The sequence below is a fragment of the Furipterus horrens genome, unplaced genomic scaffold (assembly GCF_987537825.1).
Source record: "Furipterus horrens unplaced genomic scaffold, mFurHor1.1.pri manual_scaffold_6, whole genome shotgun sequence".
NCBI lineage: Eukaryota > Metazoa > Chordata > Mammalia > Chiroptera > Furipteridae > Furipterus > Furipterus horrens.
Genome location: NW_028327176.1, coordinates 87,537,071 through 87,561,771, shown reverse-complemented (window position 1 = coordinate 87,561,771; position 24,701 = coordinate 87,537,071). Strand labels below are relative to the sequence as shown.

At 55.3% G+C, this 24,701-nt stretch overlaps 1 protein-coding gene across 1 annotated transcript in view; it reads left to right on the top strand.

Moving 5' to 3' along the window:
• GRM4 (glutamate metabotropic receptor 4) overlaps positions 1–24,701 on the top strand; it is a 115,688-nt gene that overhangs the window by 71,607 nt on the left and 19,380 nt on the right. Inside the window, exons 4-6 of the mRNA XM_090280791.1 lie at positions 6,636–6,771; positions 9,699–9,853; positions 11,988–12,128. Of these exons, the coding sequence (XP_090136917.1) occupies positions 6,636–6,771; positions 9,699–9,853; positions 11,988–12,128 (432 nt within the window). The remainder of the gene's footprint in view (positions 1–6,635; positions 6,772–9,698; positions 9,854–11,987; positions 12,129–24,701) is intronic.

The window sequence follows — 24,701 nt, the reverse complement described above, 5'->3', positions numbered from 1 at the left end:
GGGCTGCAGGGAGATTGCTTGATGCTCTAGACGGTTTTTTTTCCTCCCTTGTTTGAAGCCCAGCACCCTGGGTGCTGCTTGGGCAGAGTGAGCAGCCTGGGTTGCAGAATGTGACCCCCGGGCCCTGGGCGCTGGAGCAAGAAGGACGTGGGCACCAAGTCCCCTGAGAGCTGTGGATGCAGTGCCCTATCTTGGTCACCTGGGCTGCCTCACTGCCTGCGGGTGGGGCAGTTAGCATCTTCCTGGGAAAGGCCTAAGCCTTGCCTTGGGACCTGGCAAGGGTAGGTCTCCTGGTGAGTCAGAGAGTGAAGGAAGGACTGGAAGAAGCCTGAGGAGAGCGAGAGGGTTGCCCAAGCCGGGGGAATGTGGCTAAGCTGAGCCTGGGTCCCCTGACTGCCCCCTGCTTGGGAGGGCATGAGCAAGAGCAGGCTGCTCCAGTGGGCGGCCTTTCCTCTCTGCCTTCCCAGCCACCAGGGTGGCGGGCCAAGAAGACAGGAGATCTGGGGGCTGCTTAGAGGAGACAGCCTTGCAGGAAAGTAGATAGCTGGGGTGGGGAGAGCCATCAGTGGGGCAGGGAGGCACTGGAAGGAGTGTAGGTACGATGATCACACTGTGTGTAACCCTAAGACCATGGGCATTAGGGAGACCCTCCAGGCCAGAGAGCAGGCTGACAGGCTCCCCCTCAGTGTACCTTAGTGTCCCTAGGTTTCCCAGCGCCAGCCCTCGGACAAGCTCCTTGGGTCATCTGTGTGGATGGAAGGGGCCAGGCGTGGACAGCCGGGCAATAGAGGGCAGGAAAACAAGGTCATTTCAGCAGAGAACCCTCACTGAGGGTGGGATCTACAAGTCCAAAGTGTTTTCAATCCCTGGCTCTCAGGCAAGGCAGCAGCTCCTAGAGAAAAGTCCCAGCAGAGCCCAAACCTGCCTCTGCCTCTTCAGCTGTGTGGCCTGGCTCAAGCCTCCTGTCCCCAAGGGGGACACTGGGTGGCGTGAAGGGCTCAGCCCCAGCTCCCTCTTTCCCTTCACCCTGCTTTTTTCTACCTCTGCCCTGACTCCAGCATGGTTTCCATCACTCTGCCCTGTGATGTGGGCTGCGTGCGAGGAGCAGGGCTGCCCTCACTGCTGCCTCCCAGCATCTAAACCAGGTGAAACATAGGTGCTCAGGGAACATGTGTCACGTCAATGGTGAGAAGGCAGTGGTGGCAGTGGTGGGGCAGAGTGTGTGACTGAATGAACCATGTCTGGGGAAGTGTGCAGCAGGCCGGGCACCCAGTGGGCCTTTCTCTGCCACGGCGTGCTCCCATCGGGCAGGGGCTTCTCCTCGGGCTGACACTCACTCCTGGTTCACTTTTCCAACTAGGGTCGGGGTCCCAGGGAAGGGGTCTTCCTTGCTCTCGTTTCTTAAGGATCAATTGTGCTAGGAACTAAGCAGGGCACTTCTTGAACGAACGAATGGATGAATGAATGAATGAATGAATGAATGAATGAATGAACAAACGAACACACGGATGCAGCCCTGTCCCTGGGGAGGGCACGTGGGGGCAGACACCGACACAGATGCCTCGGCTAGGCCTGGAGAACACTGGGAAAGGTCACCAGATCGCAAATGGAAAGGGCACAGAGACCACATATACAACAGGAAACCAATATCAAGTTTCCCTAGTGGAGACTCTTGTCACATTCAAATCAGGACAGGTGCCTGGAGCCTGGGGGTGGGGTGGTGCAGGGCTCCAGCTTGCACTCGGGAGGGTTGCCCACGTCAGAGCCCTCCTCAGGGGAAGGTAGGATTTCAGTAGGCTGCTGGCTGGCCGGAGAAGGGCAGCCCCAGCTGGGCTCTCCAGCCCCCGCCTCCAATGGACCCCGAATGCCACTGGGTGGCTCCATTTCATGGATGGACGAAGGGAGGCTCGAGTGTGCCCTGGTGTGTTCTTTGTCAGACAGCGCATGTGAGGACTGGAACACCCTCTCTGTCACTTGTGACTGAGAGTTTTGTCTGGCCCGGGTCCTGGTGTGCACATTTACCAAGCATTTACATTTTTGCCATATTTGCATCTGATTGCATGGATTGCCTGGAAGCCCCCCTGTGGAACCCTGTTCCTGTGCTTCCCTTGCTCGAGGTAACCGTGACTCTGAAGGTGGTGGGATCCCTTCTCATCCTTCTTTAGTCACTCAGTGAGCCTTTATTGAGCATCTGGTATGTGCCAGGCACTGTTCTAGGCGTTGGGGAGCTTGCAACGACTCCAGCAGACAGAATCTCCCATCTTCATGTAGCTTTTGCTCACATGTGTGTGTGTCCATATGTGATAAATCTCAGTGTATGTCGTCTTTAAATTCTGCAGAAGTGGGACTGATCCTGCTGCAATTTGCTCTCCAGTCACCTTTGTTTTCAGGATTTTGTCGTGCCGATCCACAAGAGCTGTTTTATTCACCTGAACTCCGTAACAGTCCATTACACAAACACTACATTTTATTCTGCTGCGAAATATTTGGGTAGTTTCCAATTTTTTTGCTGTTTTGAACGGTGCTGCAGTGAGTTCGTCTTTGTGCACATGTTCTCATGCCGTGTGTGAGCTCGTCTGGGATGGAGTGTGGAAGGGGACGTGCTGGCTGGCGCCCAGCATACCCAGCTTTACGGGACAGCACCAAGCCCATGTGGTCTCCAAAGCCTTCTAATGATGCTCCTTTTTCACGATGCTCAGTTTTCTTGTAGCAGAGGCAGGGCCCTGAGGGGTAGGACCAAGGACAAACCAGTTTTGACTGGTGGGACAGCACATGTGAGCCAGCTGTGGGCCCAGGGTCAGCTTGGGGCCACCACAGCCGGGGTGGGCTGGGCTCTCACTGCAGGGCCGGGGTGAGGGTGGGGGTGGCAGTCGGGGAGCTGGGACTGGTGAGTGGGCTGGTGGGGTTCAGGGAGGTATGGGGTGCCCTACTCATTTGGGGGTTCAGTTCTGGTGGGCCTGCTTATACAGTGACAGGCAGGTGGGAAGCAGCCAGAGACCTGGCCTGGATTCTAAACCCCTGGCGCGGTGGTGAGGGTCTCACCTGCAGTGGGCTCTGCCCCAGCTGCTGTGTGTTCCGGGGCAAAGCACTGCCCTTCTCTGGCCTCAGTCTCCTCGCTCCAAGTCCAGCCTGGGCAGGAGGTCTCTGAGGTCCCTATTATCTCCATATGCTCAGCTGTTCTTGGCAAGTGGCTGTGGCTTCCTGCCTCTGGCCCTGCAGGTGGAGGCACTGACTTGGCGGCAGCCGTATGCAGCTGGCATGTGGCAGCTGGGTGCTTGCCAGGGTGAGGGGCTTGCCAAGGGGGATCCAAAAGGGCCTAGGGCGCTATGGGGAACCCCAGACTCCTCCATGCCCCTCCCTCCTTATGATCCTGTGTCAGGAGCTGGGGACGTTGGAGGGTTCCAGGCTGTGCCTGGAGATAGGGAGTGGGCTTGTTCTTTGCTATGTGGGTTTAATTTGATCATATTTACTAGCAGTATGGACTCATGGATTCTTATTTTATCCAGTCAGAGAGACCATGGGGAAAAGGAATAGGATGTGAAGAAGTGCCCCCGCCTTGGTGGAGAGGTTTGAAGAGTGTGTTCCAGGGGGGTGTTAGCGAAGGTTCCCACAGTGTTGGAGCTGTGGCTGCAGGGGCTGGACACAGGAGGGCTGGCAGGCTTGATGTGTGACTTGGGGTCTTTCCAGGGGTGGGGAGGGGCTGCAGGAGATGGGAGTTAACAGAGACCCAGTGACCCAGGCCTTCTCTTTCTCTGCCCGAGAGGTTCTGGACACAGACCTGGATTGCAGTCCCACTTACCTGCTGTGTGAGCTCTGTCAGGTAACTTAGTTCCTCTGTGCCTCAGTTTCCTCATCTGTACATAGGAGCTGTGCTGATGATACTGACGTCAGATGAGTGTAATGTAACACCTGCAGATAATAGTCAACGTGGGTTAGATGCTCCATAACGTTCACCAGTGTCAATGGGCTCTTCCTAACTCCCAAACTTGCTCCAGTCCCCCACTCCTCTTGTGGTTGTAAGAATATCACACCCGGCTCAGACCACACTCTGGTCTCAAGTGCCTGTGACTCACATTCTTGCTGACAGAGCTGTGGTCACCTAATTCTTCCTTCACCAGCAAAACTAAGCATGCAAGATATGCCTTGGGTGTCAGGCGGGGTCATCCCACCAACCTCTTACCCTCTCACAGAACACTGCCCAAGAAAGTCTTTAACCTGAGTTTCTCCCTGTTGGAGAACAATTAACTCCCATCCCTGCGCCCCTCCCCTCTGCCCCTGGGCCCCCCTTCCTCCTGCAGCCAGGTGGCTCACCCTCATCCCCATCCAGCCGCCTCCTCTTGTCCATCTGTCTCCCCAGATGGGGGAGAAATGTTGCAGTTGGCCCACTTTCTAACTGGAAAGCAACCATATGGAGGATTTAGCTGGAGCTGAGTGTCTGCCTGGCTGCCATTAGTGCCAGGCCAGCGCTTTGGGCAGCGGACTGGGTCCCCTTGGCTCTCCCTGCATCCCAGGACTAAAAAGACCCAGTCCTGCTCAAGGACCCTCATTCCCTCTCTCCTCTCCTTCCGCATGAGCTCCTGGTAACCGTGCTCTTCTCTGGAGCTTGGGAGTTCTTTGCGTATCTTAGGAGAGGAGTGAGGAGCTTGGTCTTCCTGACTGAGCAGAAAGTAAGGGAGGTAGGTGCTGGTCAGGGTAGGGGCATGGGACTATGGCTGCCTTGCCTGCTGCAGAGGAGCAGCAGGTCCACCTCCTGGGGACAGGGATGTGAGAGAGTGTGTGTGTTGTGTGGCCCCAGGCCCAGCAGGCGCCTGACACAGAGCAGCCTCCTTCTACTCCCCTGTACCTTGTTCTCCCCAGAATGCACCCCCACCCTTGCTGCTTCTGCCTCCTCCATCTAAGACCCAGCTGAGGATCACCTCCTTTGGGCAGTCTTCCCTGGTTGCCGACTATGCCCATGGTTAGAGGCCCTTCTTGGATGGAGCTGGGTGTTGGCACCTTTCCCCATGGGGCTGGGGGCGTGGGTTGCATCCCCTTGTACTCTGAGCCCCTTGCAGCCTAGGCCTTGACACAGAGGTTCAGGGAGCTTATGCAGAAGCCTCCGGTGGCCCCAGTCTGGACCAAGAGGCCATTCTGAGGCCCAGGGGTTCTCAGCCAAGGTGGATGGTTTGAGGCATTGGCTGGGGCCCCAATGGGTCGTGTTTGAGCTAGAGCTGGGCAGGACCCTTGAGTGGGACTATGAGGTGGGTGATGGTCTTAATAAAGGGTCAGGCTTCATTAAGAATAATTCCTCATGCTTTTTCATCAACTGAGCCCTGCCTCTGCCATCAGAGGCCCTGGGGTCTAATTCCCTGGAGGGAAGTACCTCTCTGTACCCCAGTAGGGCCAGGAACTGTGTGGCTTTGGGCAAGCCACTTCTCTTCTCTGAGCCTCAGTTGCCTCATCTGTCAAATGTGGTTGATGATGTGCTTTTATACCAGGAGATAAAGGCAGATTTAAATACGAGTGACACCTGTCCCTCGCCAACACTGGAGAGACATGTCTGAGGTTGGCAGCTGGCTGGGTGATGTGTAGACGCCCCAGGGTTTCTGTGAGCTGCCCAGCCTGGGTGTGAAGTTGACTCTGGTGTGTTGACTGCATCCTGATGCTCCTTCAGGCTTGGTGCTGGGTTTCTTGCAGAGGAGGAAGAGGCAGGCTGGCCCTGGGTCCCCTCTCTGAGGACCCAGCTAAGTAGGCTGTGGGTCATCGTGACAGAAGGGCTCCCAAAGGCCCCCTGACCCCAATCAGAGCCCCTACAGTTGCTCCTCCTAAAGCACTGCCATTAGAATGGCCCTCCCAGGCTCTCTGGGGCTCCCCACTGGGAATCTGATCTCAAACAGGAGGGGGGAAGGCTGGCGTGTCAAGGCACCCTGCCAGGCCAGGGTGGGAGCTGGAGAGCCTACATACTGCGTGGCCTGTGAGTGCCCAGAAAGGAACCTGGGGAGACCTGGATGATAACTAAGCTGGATTTGCAGCATCATTGCCCAGGATGTGTGGGCCCAGCCAGCAGCTGCGCACGCTGCTCTTTCTGAGGGGCCTGCTGATGAGCTCAGGGCCTCGGGACGAGAGCCCTGGAGGTGGGTGTGGGGGACACTGATAGCCCATTTGCTCTCATTCTCAGATTCACTCCCCAAAAAACCTGATGATGTGGTTACAATGAAGATAATCAATTTTACTAAGCATTTACTGTGTGCCAGATACTATTGTATTTACATGCACTAACTCACTTAGTTTTATAACAACCCTATGAGGAGGTAGTATTATCATCTTCACTTCACAGGTGATATATTTGAGGCACAGAGGGGTTCAGTAACTGCCCTGAGGTCACATAGCAGTAAGTAGCAGAGCTGAGATTTGAACCCTGTCAGACCAGATCCTAAACATGATGCTGTATTGCCTCTTTCCAGCAACGTATTTTATAATGGGGAAACCGAGGCACAGAGAACTTGAGTGACATGTCCAGAGCCACCCAGCTGGTGAATGGCAGAACCTTGGGCAGCTCCAGTCTCGTTCTCCTGGAGGGAGTGTGTTGTGGGGTACAGGGGAGAGAGGCTGGTGCTCCCCTGTCCGCCCCAGGCTGACCAACGTCCATCCTACAGGGGGCGTGTGCATTGCCCAGTCGGTGAAGATACCGCGGGAGCCCAAGCCTGGGGAGTTTGACAAGATCATCCGGCGCCTCCTGGAGACCTCGAACGCCAGGGGAGTCATCATCTTTGCCAATGAGGATGACATCAGGTGAGGAGGGTGCAGGCAGTGGGGCAGGTTGGGAGCCAGGGACCCCTGCTGGTGACCTTCCTAGACAAGTCTGACTCCAGCCTGGGATCCAGAGGGGTAGGGTGGGCGAGTAAGTGTGGGGCTGGGTCACTCCTTAGTCAGGGCCACAGGCTAGTGCTAATGGGCATCCCTGCCTGTCCTCCTCCCAGTGTCCTGCATCCATTCTACCACCTGGGCTGGGCCACAGGTACTTTAATGGAGGGGCTAAGGCCCTGAGCTTGGGGCCAGAGCACACAGATTCTAATTCTGCTCTCTATCCTGCTAGCTCTGTGACCTCAGGCAAGTTTTTCAACCACTCTGGACCTCTTTTCTGTTTAAAAAAGAAGCTAATGATATCTGCCCGATAGTGTTTGAAAACTGAATGCAGGAATGACGTAAAGGGCTTAGAGCAGTCTGGCATGCAGTAGGTGCCTAATGAGTGGTGGCCACCTCTCAGTACCTCCTCCTTTTCTTTGGTAAGCTCAGAGGAGTGGGAGGAGGCCTGGGCTGTGGGTCTAGTCCTTGTTCGGGGCGCACTCACTTGGTTGGCGGTATTGTCCCCCTCCTGGGCCTCAGTTTCTGCATCTGCAGAATGGGAGCAGGTGGACTCCGTGCGCCAGGACCACGCTGTACAGAAACCTCAGGTCAGCCCACAGCCCTGCACTTCTGCCTCCGTGGCCTGAGTCACAGGTCTGAAACTCAGGGCCTTTAAAAGATGACCCCTGGACCACCCTCCTAACTTACTTCCCTCCTCCCTGCCTTTTCTCTTGCTGCTGCCTCTCAGAGAATGCATGTCAGGGCCAAGATTGGCTGGGCCTCTGTGATTCCCTAGTCAGAGTGGACACAGTCTCTGCTCAGTCTGGTGGGGGCAGAACACCCCTGCATGTGCCGAGTCAGGCGAGACAGCGGGCGTGGACCTCCCCAGGCCGTGCCCTTAGGCAGCAGGCTGGGTTGCCAGAGCTTCACCCATCAACTCCCTCCGCACACCTGTCAGCTGCCTCCCTGTGACTAACGAGCGTCCTCTCTGGGTCCCATTCTTTCCAATACTTTTCCCATTTGATAAAGAGTCCATCCTGGACTCCTGAATTATAGAAAAACATATTTCCCCCAGGACACATTGCCAGGTTCCTGCAGGGATGGAGGGGGAAGTTCTAGAACATCATCAAGGCCTCAAAAGCCTAAGGACCAGCTCTAATGGAGGTAACTCAGGCAGCAAAGGACCAGGGACGTCATCAGAGTCCATCTGACATCTCTGAGCTGAGCACAGATGTTGCTCCTGAACCCCTCAAAGCTTATGTGTAGGTCCCTTAATTCTGGCTCTGGAGGTTCCCATTGCCCATAGGTCAGCCAGCTCTGCGGAGTGGGGTGGGGGTGGAGGGGCAGTGGAGGGGATGAGATCCCTTCTGAGCTCTTTTTCCTCACTGCAGTCACCAGTCCCTGCTCTCCTGCCTCCCACTCCCTCCCCACAGCCCAGCAGTAGTCAGGTCTCACACCCCACCCAATGTGCCCCCACTCCAGGACTCCTGCTCAGCTCAGAGGGACCTTGAGCTGGGAGGGGCAGATGGAGGCCCTACACCATGTGTCCCAGAGAAGAGGACCCTGGGGAAGAAGAAGGGCCTTAGACTGACACAAGTGGCTGTAGAAAGTGTGATGGGAGTTGGGGCATTTCTGGAAAATTCACATGCACTTCTAGAAGCAAACAGATATAAAAATAAACCCAGGTGACTTTGCAGGGATGGAGGCTTGGCCATTTTTGGTGGCAGGATGCAAGTGGGTATTAATAGGACTGTGGATGTGGGTTCTGAGAGCAGCCACACCTATGGTGAGTGTGCCCTGGGTGGGAGGTGTAGTAGCAGCAGGTTTGGGGGTCTAGATGTTTCGAGAGTCAGGAGATTGGAGGAGGGAAGGTGTGGGCTCTGGGATCTGGAAACAGGTTTCTCCCTGGCAGTCCCAGGCTGTCCTTTCTGCCTTCTGTACAGGCCCAGCAGCCATCCAAAGCCCTGGAGTTGTGTCCTGGCTCTTGCCCATGGAAGGGGGTTGGCCAGTTTCTAGTATTTTGGCTTTTCACTTGCTGTGTGATTTTGCATAAGCTGCTTGCCTCCTCTGTGCTTCAGTGGAAGGAGCTAGGTTGGAATTTATCCCAGCCCTCCCTATTTTTCTCCTTATATTGGCAGAAGATGTCTTTGAGGGACCACTTAGTTCCATGCATCTGTTAAGCACTGATTACCTCCTGGGGTCTTGGCCTTGTTCTGGGCTCTAGGGTCCCTAGTTTAATTAAGACCACTGCCACAGTAGGGGGCAAGCACATCCAGGAGGGTGTGGGGAGCAGCTCTTTGCAGAACCTGGACTTTGACACAGAAGGAAGTAGGGTGAGAGGGCACTGCTGACGGGAGCAACAAGTGCAGAGGGGTGTATGTATGTGTACACACGTGTACACATGTGCAGGTGTGTGTGCGTGTATGTGCAAATGTGAGGAGGTATCAAGAGATGTGGGTGTGGGTTTAGGGCAAAGGTGCTTGAACCCGAGAGGACACGTGTTGGGCAGATATAGTTCTGGGAGCCTTGGTCAGACGTGGGGCAGGTACAGACCTAGGGAAAAAGGTGTGGTCTTTGCAGGGACAGAGGTGGCCCTAGGGGACAGGAGCGGGACTGGGGAGCACATGGGCACTGTACGCTGGTGTGGGCCAGGGGCAGAGGGAACCACGGACCTGAGGGGACAAGCATGGGTGCCGGGGCAGTGGCGGACCCTGGCTCATGTGGGCTAACAGTGGTGGGGCATCATAGGCTATGAGGGGGACTGGTGTGTGCCTGGGGGTGGGGTCAGCCATGGCCCATGAGCAGGTGCAGCCAGAATGGGGGAAGTTGCATTGACAGACCTGGCTGGGCTGGGCTGGTGTGTGTTCCCACAGGCGTGTGCTGGAGGCAGCACGGAAGGCCAACCACACAGGCCACTTCTTCTGGATGGGCTCGGACAGCTGGGGCTCCAAGATCGCACCTGTGCTGCACCTGGAGGAGGTGGCTGAGGGCGCCGTCACTATCCTCCCCAAGAGGACGTCCGTGCGAGGTCGGCCCAGCAGGCCTGGATGGCGTTCCCACTACTCTCAGCTGTCACCACTGTCACCGTCATTCCTACCTGTTCCTTGATATTGCCCCCTGCCCCCCACTCCCTTCCTCTCCCACTCCTTATCTTTTCACACCCTGTCTGCCTTCTTCTTGGCCCACAGCCTCTTTGTGCTGATGTTCTGCGCTGGCCTTTCTGGCCATACAAGCCAGCAGGATGCGAATCCAGATGCAGGACTTTTGTCCTCCCTTCTCAGATATTTTGGGGTGTGGGAGATGCATGGCATGTACAGGGGGCTGATTTATCAAGGACTCCCCTTCATCCCCATATCTCATGCCTTCTCCATCTGGAGCAAGGCCCTCATCCTGCCTGGATGGGGTCCTCTCCTAGGAGGGCTGGGAGCTGCCCGCAGGCTATAAGGAGAGGGTGCCAGGCAGGGGCAGGGAACTCCCTGTAGAACCTGCCTGGGGCTGGCAGGCCCTGGATGGTATTGGGGTTGGGCCTGCCCTGCTTAGCAGCCCTTCGTCTTGGAACAGAACCCACGACCACCCTGGGTGGCAACAGACTGCTCTGGCCAGAACCTTGCTGTGAGATGTGACATTCCCATGAATGGCCCGATTTGCTGGGGATCTCACTGTCCTTACCACAGGGGAGGCAGGCTCCCAGGACTTTCTAACTCTGCTTTCACTCCATTTGATGGAAAAGCCTGCAGACATCCAAACTTTCCAGGAGACCGAGGCCTGAGCATGGGAGGGACTTGCTCAAGGTCACACAGCAGTGTTCGTTATTTACCCTAAGACAGAGGGATGACAGGCAGCCGTTTCCACACTATCCCTCTCAGCTTCAAGCTGCAATAAACACAAATAATAATTATGGCTATCGATTCCTACAAATGCCAGGCCCCTTACAGGCATCCTAGTCTTCCCAGCAACCACATAAGATTAGGTGAATACATTGAGGCTCAGAGAGATTAAGTGACATATAGTGGTTATTGTGTGGCAGAGCTGGGATTTGGACCCAGGACTTGCTTGACAAGTCCCCCTTCTCTCTGGACATTAGAGAAGCCTTTAGAACATTGGTTCTCAGGTTAGGGTGCATTTGAGCCTGAAGGGACATTTGGCAATGTCTGGAGACATTTTTGCTTGTCACAATTGGGGAGAGATGTTACTGATATCTAGTGGGTAGAGGCCAGGGATGGTGTTCAATGTCCTGCAGTGCACAGGACAGCACCCCCTCCCCACTCAAACAAAGAATGATCAGGCTTGAGGTGTAAATAGTGCCAAGGCTGAGAAACTCTGCTCTCGGCCAGTCCCCCACCAATGCCAGCATTTCTCCTACAGCTTCAACAGATAGTCATTGAGCCTCCACTTGGACTTGGACCCTGCCGTAGACAGGAAGCTCACCATTTGGTGTGGGTCCCATTGAGTTTTCAGGCCTCTGGCCCATCCCAAGCAGCTGAGTCAACTGTGCCCATTACAGGGAACAGTCATCGATGTAGAAGGGGCATTGGGTGGAGAGAGAGGGCATTATTTACCTGCCAGCCTGCCCACCCTGGGACAGGGTTTTCTGGGCTTAGAGCAGAGTTGGTGAGTCCCCAGGAGCATATAGAGGAGGAGGCTGAATCTGTCAGTGATGGGCAAGTCCTGGACTTGTAGGGAGAAGATTCAGCTCCTGGTCTGGCTGTGTGACCTGGGTCATCCCTTACCCTCTCTGGTTTGGGCTCCTTTTCAGAACCAGAGAGCTCAGGTACTTCCAGGTTTGGCGACACCCCTCCCCCAGCCTCTCTTTTCTCCAATCTCAGGGCCTGCAGGTGGCTCCTTCTCAAAGAGGCCTGGTGCTAGCATTTTGGTAGTAAAAAGACAGTAGAAACATCCGCATTGTACTTTTCTTACATTAAGGCTGTAGTTGTAAGATTACACATGCTTCCCCTGGGACTTCATACAGCTCTTTTTCACTTAGAATGAAATGAAATGCTCCTCATTTTGTTTTTTCCACTTGGGCCCTGGATCAGAGGATGTGCCCTTCCCTTCCTCCCTCCCTCTACCTGAGGCATCTCTAAGCCTGGGGGATGTGGGAAGGGATGGAGGCAGGTGGAGAAGGGGGGGTCCTGAAGCCTGACTTCCTGGTTCCCTGCCAGGCTTCGACCGCTACTTCTCCAGCCGCACGCTAGACAACAACCGGCGCAACATCTGGTTTGCTGAGTTCTGGGAGGACAACTTCCATTGCAAGCTGAGCCGCCACGCGCTCAAGAAAGGCAGCCACATCAAGAAGTGCACCAGTGAGCATACCTGCGGGCAGGCCCTGGGTCCCACCCAGGAACGGGGCCTTAGGGGCGGGGCCAGGAGGGGGCCTGATTGGGTGGGGCTGTGGGGGGGAAACGTGGCACATACTTCAGGGGCTGGAGTCTCCAGTCCCAGGCAACTGGGTGGGAAGATGAGCTGGCGCCTGGGGGAGGAGTAAGGGGCCTGAGGGGGCGGGGCCAGGGGGCGGGGCCTGGGGCAATTCTGGGTTAGACCTCAGAAGCCTTGAGGGCTCAGGGTGGTAGAAACCGCTGTGGTCTGTGGGAGGACAACCCACCTGTGACGCTGCTGAGCGGGGTATGCAGAGGCGCCGTTGGGCCTGTGGCCATCTTGGGGTTCATCTGCAGCCCTCAGAACGGAGCTGATCCCAGCTGCCCTATGTTGAGTCCTGATGCTCGCAGGTCTGAGCACCTTAGCGAAACCACCTGCAACCTCTCTGATGCCCTCAGCCACCCAACAAACCCCAGTTGGACTTCCAGGACATGCCTGGCCCTGTTCTAAGCATGGTGAATAGAGCAGAGAGCGAGTCAAAAATCTCTTGGAGTTTTTAACCTAAAGGGGAGACTGACAATAAACAAGATCAATAAGTAAACACAGACTATGTCAGAGGAAAATGTGCAGTAGAAACCAAACAGATAAGACAGAGGATGTAATGTTTGAGCAGAGTCCTGAAAAGGACAGCGACGGAACCACAGGAGAACAGGACAACAGGTCCATTTTACAGACAGAAAAACAGGCTTAGGGAAGGTAAGTAAAGAGACCCAAATTTCACAGATGGAAGGTGATAGAGCAGGATTTGAACCTAGTCTAGCTCTAGGCCCTCTGATTTGGATGTGGGTCCTTGTGTGCTCTTGGCCTCCGCTGCTCTGCAGCAGGACCTGGCCTCACTGACAGTGGGAGGGCCTCGGTGTCCCTCAGCCTGAGAGGTGCCTGTGCAAGGACGGTGAACTCCCTCTTATATTCTCCTGGGCTGATCGGGGCAGCTGGGGCAGAGGGCCACGTGGCCAGGAGGCCACTGAACAAGCCGCAGAGACATGCCACATGAACCTTTGGCACCGGGGTGGTCCACTAGTGCCAGGGGAGGAGGGAACACGAAGAGGTGAGTGGGCAGGTGGGGAGCACGCAGCCCTCAGGTGGTCAGGGCTCCCTGGGAATCGTGGCCACTTAGGACTGTGGGAATCCCCTAGGGGCCCGGGCAAGCTCCTGTGTGATTGTGGGTGGCAGTATGAGTGTTCGCACACCTGTGTGTGTGATTGTGCGTGCATGAGTCGGTGTGTCTAAGGGAGAAGGGTGTGTGTGTGGGAGTGTTTGTATTCCTAGTGAGCTCTTTATGGTGCATCTGTGTTCTGAACACTCTATAAGGACATCAATCATTTCATCCTTACTATAACTCTGGGGATTTTTATGATCCCCATATTATGGAGGAGGATAGGAGAGTCAGAGAGACCAGGCACCTTGTCCAAAGCGGCACAGCCAATGCCTTCACAGGCCGTAGCCACAGCAGAGCTGCCAGAAGGCCAAACACGTCTGGGCGCAGGAGGCCGAGCCCTCATGAGTAGGGTGAGCGTGCATCCTGTTCATTCTTTTTTTTGTGTGTGTGTGTAATTATTGAGAGCATCCCAGTTTATTCTAAGAAGTGCCCAAGTGGGGACGGAAAATTGTATGGTCACCCTGATTACAGATCATCAGCTGTGGCTTGGGGTGGAGATGGGTGAGACTGGAGGTGGGGCAGGACGGATAACTGGTCCAGTCTGCATGGGCAAGGGGCTTTCTGGAGTCGCCTCTTGGTCTGGGAGAGGCAGGCGTGGGGAGGGCCTTGGTCAGTCCATGGAGGCTCTGTCCGGACTCAGTCCGCAGGTCAGCACTCATGAGTGTCTGACTGGGCTGGTGAACCGGGCAGAGGGCACCTCTGGCGGCCCACTGCAGGGCGTTTGGATCTGGACAAGTGTGGGACTTCACTGTGAGCCTGAGGGGAGCTCTGCGGCCCCTCACCTGAGAACGGGGAGTGATGGTGAGCCAGCCGGAGGGTGTCTTAGGACAAGTGAGAAGTGTTAATGGAGGCACTTTGTGAGTGTAAAATGGGGGCTCTCAAACCTGGCTGTACGTTAGAATTGCTTGGGACCCCACCCCCAGGCTCACTGCATAGAACCTGAGGGGTGGGACCTGGGCGGTATTTTTGTTTAAAGCTCTCCAGGTGATTTTATGTATGTTTAGGGCTGGGAACCTTGAGTGGGAGCAGTGCTTCCCCAGCCTTATTCACACAGAATCACCTGGGGACCTTCTAAAACTGCTGATGCCCGACTCCCACCCCCAGACATTCTGATTGAATGGGTACTGGATGTAACCTGGGCGTTGGGATTTTCAAAAAGTGCCCCAGGTGGTTCTGCTGTGCAGCACAGTGTGGGTGGCTCAGCGGGAGAGGTGGGCGATGGGTGGGAGGACAGCGTGCACCCCAGGCAGGAGGGGACGGCATGAGCACAGGAGCAGAAGCTAGCATGAACATGGGGTCGTGGGGAGCAGGGGAAGGACAGCACCTTGCAGCTAACCTGGATTCTTCCTGTTGTCTGAAGTCCCAGCAGAGGCAGGTAAGTGTTCTTTTGTGGCCCCAAGTCAGGTGTGGTGAACCTGTCCATCTCTGGGTGAGGTGAGGAGCAGAGGAGCTGCTGAGAATGTTTGTGGGGACTGAGACCCACCCTGGGAGTGGAGGGGGAGGCAGCTCTGGCTTCTCATGGCCTTCCCCTGGTTTCAGCTGGTCCCCTGGGAGAATGTCTTTGGACAGGAGGACTAGGATGACACCCATGGAGTATTGGCTCTGGACAGGGCACCTGGAAGGGAGGGGCAGGGGAAGGACTCACCCCCAGGTCTGAATCTGGCTCTACCTTCTCCCTGCTGTGTGACCTTGGACAAGTTTTTTAACCTCTCTGAGTCTCAGAAGTTTGTCTGTAGAACAAGGAAGGTAACACCCATCTCAGTGGGCTGTTGTGAGGGTTGGAGATGAAGTGTGTGAAGAGGCTGGTTGAATAATGATGCCTGTGAGAGGTGCTGATGAAATGGTTGTCATTGCTGATATAGAGAGCTAGTGAGAGAGATGGGATTTATAGGCTGTTGGGTAATTTAACAGCCCAAGTCTGCTGGTGTGGTTCTGTGAGCTGTAGGATCCTGGACGTCACAGGTGTTGCGCCCATTCACAGAAGAGGATACTGAAGCAGCTTTTGAACATCAGAGCGCTGGAGAATTGGCAGAGCTGGAGTCACCCTCAAGCAAGCCTGGTTCCAGAGCTGGTGCCCTGCCTCTGGGCCCCATCTCTCTTGCCCTCAGCCAGCTCCGTACACTGCACCTACCCTGACTCTGTCTCCAGAGAGAGCCTGGCTTCCCACATACCTTCTGCAGGACGCCTCCCCGTTTGCACTGCCAGTCTTGAATCGGCCCACCCTGGTCCCCTAGATGTGAACAGTCAGCCTCTGCCCTGCCAGTCCACAGGCCCTGCCTGCCCTGCCCCAGACCTCCCAGTGAACGAGTGCCACCCTGTGCTGCCTGTCAGCACCCCAGGTTGACGATGGGCCTGGTGGCCTTCTGAGAGGACAGTAGGACCCTCTCATCCTGGGGTGTTATACTTGGGAAGATTGGATTCATCCTCCAAGGCTGTCTTCAGTTGACAAAGATTTGAGAGCAAGTAGCATATTTGAGAGAGGATTCCAGGAATCCCTGGTCAGGGAGAGGAGGTAACCATAAAGGGTACGATACCAGGCAGGCTACCACTGACCAGCTGGGGCTTTTCTCCCCTGGGCTCTGGGGACGGAGAGGAGCACGCTTTTCAGTCATCCTACTGGAGGTGCTCCGGAGCCGGGGGATGCAGGCACCACCTCCTGCAGCACCCCCGCCTGCTGCGTGTCTGGGCAGTGAGGGCTTCTGTGGCCAGAGAAAGTCTCAGGGGAGTGGCTGGTGCTGGCAGTTGCTGATGAGTGTCTCGACGTGGTGAGGATGAGGGGTGTGGGTGGGCACCCATTCTTTCTCAGACATACAGCTGTGGGGGTCCAGCAGACTTGGGTGTGAGTCCTGGTGCTGCCACTTCCACCATGCAGCCTTGGAAGGTCGCTTCCCCTCCTGAGGACTCAGTTTCCTCATCCCCTGGAGCCCCATCCCCAGCAGAGCTGCCTCCCTCACAGTTTTGGGGAGAAGAGATGGAGGTGATTTGCAGGCAGCACTTGCAGAGGGCCCATGGATCACCCATGGATCACCCGACACCTAAGCGAGATGGGGGTCACTGAGCGGGCATCTCTGCAGCTGTCAGGCCTGTAGGAGGACAGTGCCTGCTCCTTCCCCCCGCCTGGGCCTCCTCCCTGGGAGCTCACAGAGCAGGGTGTGGGAATTAAAGCCGTAAACAGGGCAGATGTGGCATCCATCTTTCTGACAGCATTGCCAGCTAGGTGATGGCTGAGCAGAGGAAGGCCCGGTTTATGAGGAAATAGGAGAAATTTACTGCTTGCTGCTCCCAGGGGCCAGGAGCCCTGAGAGGGAGGGTGGCTGCGTGGCCTTCGGGGATGTGTGGGATGTGCCGCTCACCCAGCCTGTGCTAACAGCAGCAGCAGCTAAATTTATATGGCGTTGATTACTTGTCAAGCTGTGTTCTTGTGCTTTGCATTTAATCCTCACAGCAACCCACTTTAGAGGTGAGAAAATTGAGGCATAAAGTTAAAGACTTGCCCAAGGGCACAAGGAACTAAGTAGCAGAGCTGAGATTTGAGCCCAGACTGTCTGGCTCTAGTGATGTTTAGCCTTGGGCCAGCTGTTGTCCTACCCCCAGGGCCCTCCTGGCTATTACAGCCTGGCTCTGAAGGAACTTCTCACCTCCACATTCCCAAAGGAGCCCTAGGAAGCCTCCTTTCTGAGGAAGGAAGACCAACATTTGGAATTACCTACTGTGCTGTGGGTTGTGCCACCCACTAGAGGAAGTCACATTTACTCAAGTCATCAGCCAGATAGTGGCCAGAGGGATGGTGGGCCCTTCCCCCTACTGCTGCTTTTCACTTGTTCAACCAGCATTTCCTAAGAGGCTGACTATGTGCCCTGCCCCGTGCTGGTCTGTGGAATGGGGCCAGACATGCCCCAAAAGCTCTCCCTGCAGGTGGGAGAAAATATGACCTTGCAGACAGGGTACTGTGTGGTGGGGTGCTCGCAGTAGTCAGAGCTGTGGGCCTCCATAGAGGACCTAACAGTGAGCCCAGAGAGGGCAGATCCAGGAGGCCTCAGGAGGGAAAGTGAGAGTGCTGGGAGACTAGGGTGTTATACTCTCAAGTCGGGAGGGCAGGAGTCCTCACTGAGAAGGTGAGACTTGAGCCAAGACCTAAAGGCAGTGAGAGAGCTAGGCATGTGGAGACCTGGGAAAGCATCCCAGGCAGCAGACGCAGCTTGTGCAAAGGCCCTGAGGTAGGCTCATAACTGGCAGGTTGGGGAGCAGTGAGGAGGCCCTTGTGGTTGAAGCAGAGAGCAGCAGGTAGATGAGGTGGGGGTGAGGGGGGCACAGATCATGGAGGCCTTGCAGACAGTTTGTAAGGATTTAATCTTTTATACAGACTGAGACAAGGCCATTGCAGGGTTTGAAGGAGGATTGACATGATCCGATTTATGTTCTCACAATGTCACTGTGGCCACCGCCTGGAGGGTAGAAAGGAAGACCAGATAGGAGGCCAGTGCTGTAGCCCCGGTGGGAGGTGATGGGGGCCTGGAGCAGGGTGGTGGCCGTGGTCGTGGTGAGAAGGGGTCAGATTTTGGTAAGTTTTGCAGTGTGGCCACAGAGTTTGCTGAAGGATTTGAGGTAAGAGAAAGAGGACAGAAAATCAAGGCTGACTCCAAGGTCCTTGATCCTGCACTGAGGTTGGGGGGCGGGCAGGCTGGGGAGAAAGTCAGGAGTGCAGTTGAGGATGTGGGGAATGAGATGCCTGTGGGGTGTCCTGTGAGATGTGGAGTGGGAGCAGGAGTTGGCGGGGAGGCCCATCGCCTTATAATTCAGGGAGTTGTCAGCGTATGGGTGGAACTGGCTGGGGAATAAGTGTAGTTAGAGGCCTGAGGCCTGAGCCCTGGACCTTGGAATGCTAAGTGTAGTGGGGAGGGGAGCCGGCAGAGCAGAGCCAGAGCTGCCAGGGAGGCAGGAGGGAAACTGGGGTCCTGGAGTGAAGAGGGTGGGGAGGGGAGGAGGGAGTGGCCGACACCCTCACAGGCTATCGAGGGGCCCAGTGAGGTGAAGACTGAGAATGAACCATCGGCCTTAGCAACCTGGAATTTTCTTGGAGAGGTGGGTGCAAAACCTGGATTAGAGTGGGCCAGGAGGAAAGCAGAGGAGGGAAATTGATGACAGTGAGTCGGGACAACTTTTTGAGCAGTTTTGTTGTAAACAGAGAAGGAGGGATGCTAGCTGGGTTTTTATTTGTTTCAGTGGGAGAAATGATAGCAAATGTCTGTGTTGATGGGGAAGGTCCAGCAAAGGGGCCTCTAGATGCTGCTGAGGGGGAGGGGGCATGGCTGAGTGATGGGGAGAGGGGTGTCCCCATGTCGGGTGCTGACCAGAATTTTGTTCACTTCACCCCCAGGCCCTGGTCCTACCCTGTCTGGGAGAGCTAAGCCCAAGCTCCTGGGCTGAGGTGCGCAGGCCTCAGAACCTTCTGGGAGCTAGCCCTCTGTAGGTGCCTGGCGTGGCCTCGGCCACAGATATGACTGATCTCTAATGGTCCCTGGTACCAGCCTCATTTCACAGATGAAAGGACCAAAGCTCACAGATGCTAAGCAACTCGCCGGGCCCATAAGAGGCTAAATGGGGGCTTTTATTTGTTCCCATCTGGCCCCAATGTACACGTCCTGTTTCTTAAGCTGGGGCCTGTAGACGTCTGGGACACATTGTTGAGGTCAGACTCTCAGGGACCCAGAGGTTCCATGACAATTCTCAAACTTTGCCTTTTCATTCAGTGCCCACCCAGAAGTGATCTTTACCAGTTGCAAAGACACAACTTCTTTGCTGCTGTGATCATTTGCAGCTGGAAGTCAGTCATAGCCAGGACTTCAGCTTCTATATTTGTTTTCATCCTGGGGTCAATTCTTGGGGATCCACAAGAATGGTCTTTCTTCAGAGGGGCCTGTGGTTAGCTGAGTGTTGTGGAGCCCTGGGCTAAACGACTACATCGCTCACAGCTGGAAAGAGAACATTTGAGAGTTGGGAACACACCGCTACTGGGCACGTCACTTCACCTTCCTACCTCTGCAGTGCTGGTCCCCAACCAGCAATCCCCCAGACACGCAGGCTGGCTCCCTGGGACAGGAGTTCGTGGAGAGCTGAAGTCAAGTTTTGGGGACAGACCTAGGGATGGAGGGCACCAGGTTGAGTTGTAAAGAGATACCCAAGACTAGAAAACCAGTGACTTGATTGAGGCTGAAAGTCATGGGGAGGGGCCGTCAGAAACCATGCGTGCTGCAGGGTGAAAGAACAAGTATGTGATTCTGGATGAAGGAGAGCCTGCTGTGTGACTTCCGGACATGCGGGGCAGGAAAGGGTCTGGTGGAGCCTGCCCTCAACAGCAGCACTTGAGGTGCACTCAGAAAGACCTGTGTGTTTCGGGAGGTGACGGGAGAATGGCTTATCCACAGGTGGAGTCAGAAGAGAGGGGAGTGGCCGGGAAGGACAGTGCAGCAGCTTTCTTCCCATCTGTATCTGGGTGCTGAGCTGACCTGGACCGTTGTTTGCATGCGTGTGTCTGTGTGTGTGAGCCAGAGGAGGAGTGTCAGGGAGGAGAGGGAAGCTGAGGCTTCAGGAGGATTCTGTGGATGAGGTATAATGCTGTGTGTTTTATATCTGTACTTCCTTGAATCCTCCCAGCAGCCCTTCCAGGTAGGTAGTACTATCCTGAATATGCATGCGAGGGAACTGAGCTCTAGGAGAGCAGTTACCTAGCCTGGCCTCTGTAGCTGGTCCACAGCAGAGCCAGGAGTCAGGGCAGCTGTGTTTGCTAGGTCTGCCACACCAGACAGCTCTCCCTGGGGGGATCCTGGGACCCGCTTGCCCGAGGAACAAAAGCTGATGTGTATTTGCATATTTGTACATAAATGCAAGTTTATATATGTATAGACACGTGCGGTATGTTCACATGCCTATGCTGGGTTCCACATGTGGACCTATACCTGTGAGTGTAGTCATGGCCAGTGGGGTGAATGCTCCTAGGAGCAGTGCTCAGCCTGAGGCTGGTGAGAGCTGGGGTCTTTATCCCCTCAGATGGGACAACACTGAGCCATGTGCTGTGCAGTTTCCAGGAGGTCCCAGCAGAACTGAGCCCCATACCTGGTCTCAGCTGCTTTCTCCTCCCTGTCTCACTTCCCCATCCCCCAACTAGTGTTTCGGGTCATCCCATCCCAGATAAAACACTTGCATTCAAATCCTTGTTAGGACCTGCTTGTGGGGCTCTCGGCCCGACAGTGGGGGAATCTGAATGACTGCATGTTTGTATGAATGTCTTGCTAATTGTGTAGCTGTACGGCCCGACAGTGGGGGAATCTGAATGACTGCATGTTTGTATGAATGTCTTGCTAATTGTGTAGCTGTACATATATTTTGTGTGTTTATATGTACATTGTGTTGATATACTTATACATGAATATGTGTACAGACATGTGTTCAAATACATACATGTTTATATGTTTCTAGTCTCTGTATATAGATGTGAAAGTATGTGGGTGTATATCCGGTTGATTTTATGTCCTGTGGGAGGGAGCTGCATTGCGTGCATGAGTGTGTGTGTGCGTGCGTGTGCGTGTGTGTGTGCGTGTGTGTGTGTTTGTGTAGAACGAGGGAGGATTGCACTGGGCAGGACGAGTTGTGGACAGGTGAGGAGAATCAAGAAGGAGCTCGGAATATTTCAACCCTGAAAACTCATTTCAATTACAATTTACAACCTGCACACAAAGGCTGCAGTCACCGTAGTAACCGCAGCTGTGGGGTTTTGATGGAGAAAATCCTCTCCGCTCACTCTCTGGCTGGCTGTCACCCATGGCAGAGCCCAGCACATCTCTGGCTCATTGTGCCCCGGGACACAATTAGGACATCTTCAAACTGTTGCTGCTGTCATTGCTTCTGTGTGTCTGGAATTTATCTCTTCTACTAACTCCCAGGAATGTGTGTCTTTCCTCCTCTCAGAACTGCAGTGCCCCTGCCTGGGCCTGGGGGTGCCACCCACCCATGAGAGGGATTTTCTGACCCCCTTTTCCCTCCATGGCCACATGCCTCCTCTAGCCCTGCAGACAGGGATCCTTAACTCCTGATTAGGCCTGACCTGACAATTGGCACCAGGTCTGGGCCCCGGAAAGGTGAAGGAGGCAGGTCAGGGGTCTCGATGGAGGCAGAAGAAGGGGGGGAACAGTTCAGGGTAGTGGAAACTCTTGTGGACTCAGAGAAATTGGAGTTCCAGTCCCAGCCCTGCCTGATCAATCTGCAGGTATGTATGAACACCTACTAGGTGCCAGGATTCTGGTGAGACTCTGGGTATGTCACTTGACCACCTGCAAACCTCCGTTACCTCCTTCGTGAGGGGGGGGTCAGTCCAGCCTCCCTCCTAGAGCCCCTGGGAAGAGAAACGCCAGGCGCGCAAAGGCTCCCTGTGAGCACCAGCCATGCCGCTGGATTATTTGCAGAGGAGCCAGGGTGGTGTGGAGATTATGGGCACAGCTTCAGGACAGAGCACCTTGTCCTTATTTAACTGGTATTTGTGATTATGCAGATGTGAGTGCACTTGGGCTCTGTCATTGTGCTTCCTGTGGGGCTTGGGGGAAGGGCCCTCACGATTTGAGGGAAGGGTGGGTGTGTGTGTGGAGCACATGCTCAAGGCCTGGTGCTCTGTCAAAGGTAAGGGTCCTTTGCAGGGCCACCTCACTGCACCCATTTTCTCACCTGTAACTGGGGCTAGACTTGAGACAGAAATCAAGGGCGAAGAAGTGTGTTGAGAAGTTTCTAGAAGTCCATGGCTGGCACCATGACAGCTTTGGGGTGGAGATTTGGAGGGCCCACAGGAGCCTACAGCCCTTCTCACAGGAGGTTCCCCAAGCAGAGACAGGCTTCCCTGGTGTGGGGGTCCTCCTGTGGGGTCGTCCTCACTTCATTGTCAGCGCAGGTGGCTTTGTGACCCCAGTGAGAACACTTGGCCCAGGACCCAAATGGCCCAGGAATGGATAATTCAGCTGAAGTGCTGAGGAGGGGGACCCCTGGGGAGGCAGAGAGAGCAGAGGCTGAGGGCAGCTCAGCTGGAGAGGTGCAACCAGGTTCCATCGGTCGGGTGTGTCCTTGGCCTTGGGAGAGAGCTTCCTCCTTCTGCAGTGGCCACAGCCTCCTCCTCCTCCGTGCTGGTTAATAATTCAGTCTCTCATCCATTTGAACTGAGGGGTGATGGGAGCTGCGGGGGAGCTGATTTTACCTCCTTCAGGCTGCGGAGGGCAGGCCCTGGGGGTTGGGGGAGCAAATGTGGGGTCCAGGAAGGGGGCTTTCCAGGTCACCCTGTCCCAGCCCCCTTTGTAACCATTTGAGGGCAGGATTGTTCCTTGCATTTTTCTCCCAGCTCTTAGAACCTTGTGATCAGAGGCCTTGGACAAAGGGCAGGCTGGTGAAGCTGGAAAATTTGCTTTTCACATTCATCCTGTCTCTGTGCCTTGGCCTAGAAATAGCTTTTCCTGTTAGCAAAGCTCTGCTGGTGCAGAGCTCCGAGGCAGGGCGGGGCTTACACGTCTTTGTGTCCTGGGGTTTAACAAACTTCTGTAGCACTTGGCAAGCACTAGGCCTCTCTCTATGACCTGTCATGAGTATTAGTCCATTAGTCCTCATAGGGCCCTGATCCTGGGTTCAAGGTCACCCAGCTCGTGGAGCTGAGGTTCCAGCCCAGACAGTCTTGTGCACACACAGTGCAGTGCTAGTGGGTAGTGATTGAGGGGCTTGGCTGACCGCCGGGAGCCAGGGAGGCAGCCTCGGAGCTCACCCCATCTCCAGCCCTGAAATCACACTGTAGAGCTGTGGGCTCTGTCTGGACCAAACAGTGCTCCCCAGAGCCAACTGGACATCTGCCCTTAAACTGTCCAATCTGAGTAATGACTCTTGACTCTGACTCCAAGGTTGGGGAAACTGGAACCTGTTCAGCCCTTGGTCACAGGGTCTTGGTGGCCCAGGCAGGGATACGAGACATGCTGTGAAGCCCTAGGCAGGCAGGGCACAGTGACTGTCACTGGGTAAAAACACAGGAACCCAGAGGTGAGCTGGGGACTCCTGGGGCCTAAGGTCAAGTGCAGTCTGGGACGGAGGGCAGGAGAAGGGGCTGGAGCTGGGATTGCTCATCCTGTCACCAAGAGGCTGGCTCTGTGACCTGGGACTTCCCTGGGCTTCAGTGTTCTTATCTGTAAAATGTCAGAATTGGAGCAGACGATCCCTATAGTCCCGCTATCCCTAGCACTGTGACTCCATGATTTCTAGCATCTCCTTGGCAGTCAGTGAGTATCTGTCCTGAGCTAGGCTGAGGACATGGTGGGGGCCTGGCCAGCTGCGGGGTGACATGCCACAGCTGGGTCATCCTACTTCCTGGTGGGTGGTGATTGACCCTCCGGGTGTGAAGGGATTAGATGGTGGAGCAGACCACAGGGGCAGCAGAGTGTCCCCTGAACCCTGTGTCTGTCTCTGAAGTATTAAAGGGGGATGGACACAATTCACCTCTGGAGTTCCCAGGGGATCAGGGTCTGGTGCTGACCTGGCCCAAACTGGTCCCCACACCACAGATGCTGGAGGCTCAGGCCAGTGGCTCATAGGGCTGGGTGGGCACAGGTGTAGCTGCTCACCCCACTGCCTGCTGGAGAATTACCTTGGCAAGGTGTGGCCCTGGCCCCCTGGCAGGGTGGCATGGGGTGGGTTGGCTTAGGAGGGTAGATTTCCTTTTCCTGGCCTTGTGGGAGGAGGCTGCGGAAACTGGGCCTCTGTGCACTCTGTTTCATCCTCTCCCTCCGTGCTGGCATCCTCCTGCCCCCATGTCCTCACCTCAGAGTCCCTGCCCCCTCTTCTTCTCCCCTCCTCACTTTCCTGCCCCTCTCTGCCCCCAAATCCAGCTTCTATAAACCCTGAGCTGTAGTGTGGTACACAAGCTTAGAGCCAGAGTTCAGATCCAGCTCTGCGTGGTCCTGGAACGTCACTGAGCTTTTCTCCGCCTCAGTTTCTTCACCTCTATAATGGGGGTAATTCCTCGCCTCATAGCATTGTAGTGAGAATTCAATGAGTTAATATACACAAAGGGCTTTGAACAATCCTGGGCACAGAGAAGGTGCTCAGTAGAAGTGAGCAGTCCTTATTCTTCACCATTGTTACCAGGGCCCAGGCCAGGAAGCACCCCCTCCTCCAGAAAGCTATCCCGGCCTGTCACCCCCGTCAGAAACCCCTCATTCTGGCCACTTAGCACAATAGTGATGTGGTGTAGACCCCTACTCTGTGCCAAGTGCTTCCTGTGCCTCATCTCAGGGAAGGCTCACAGCACCTCTGTGGGGCAGGACTA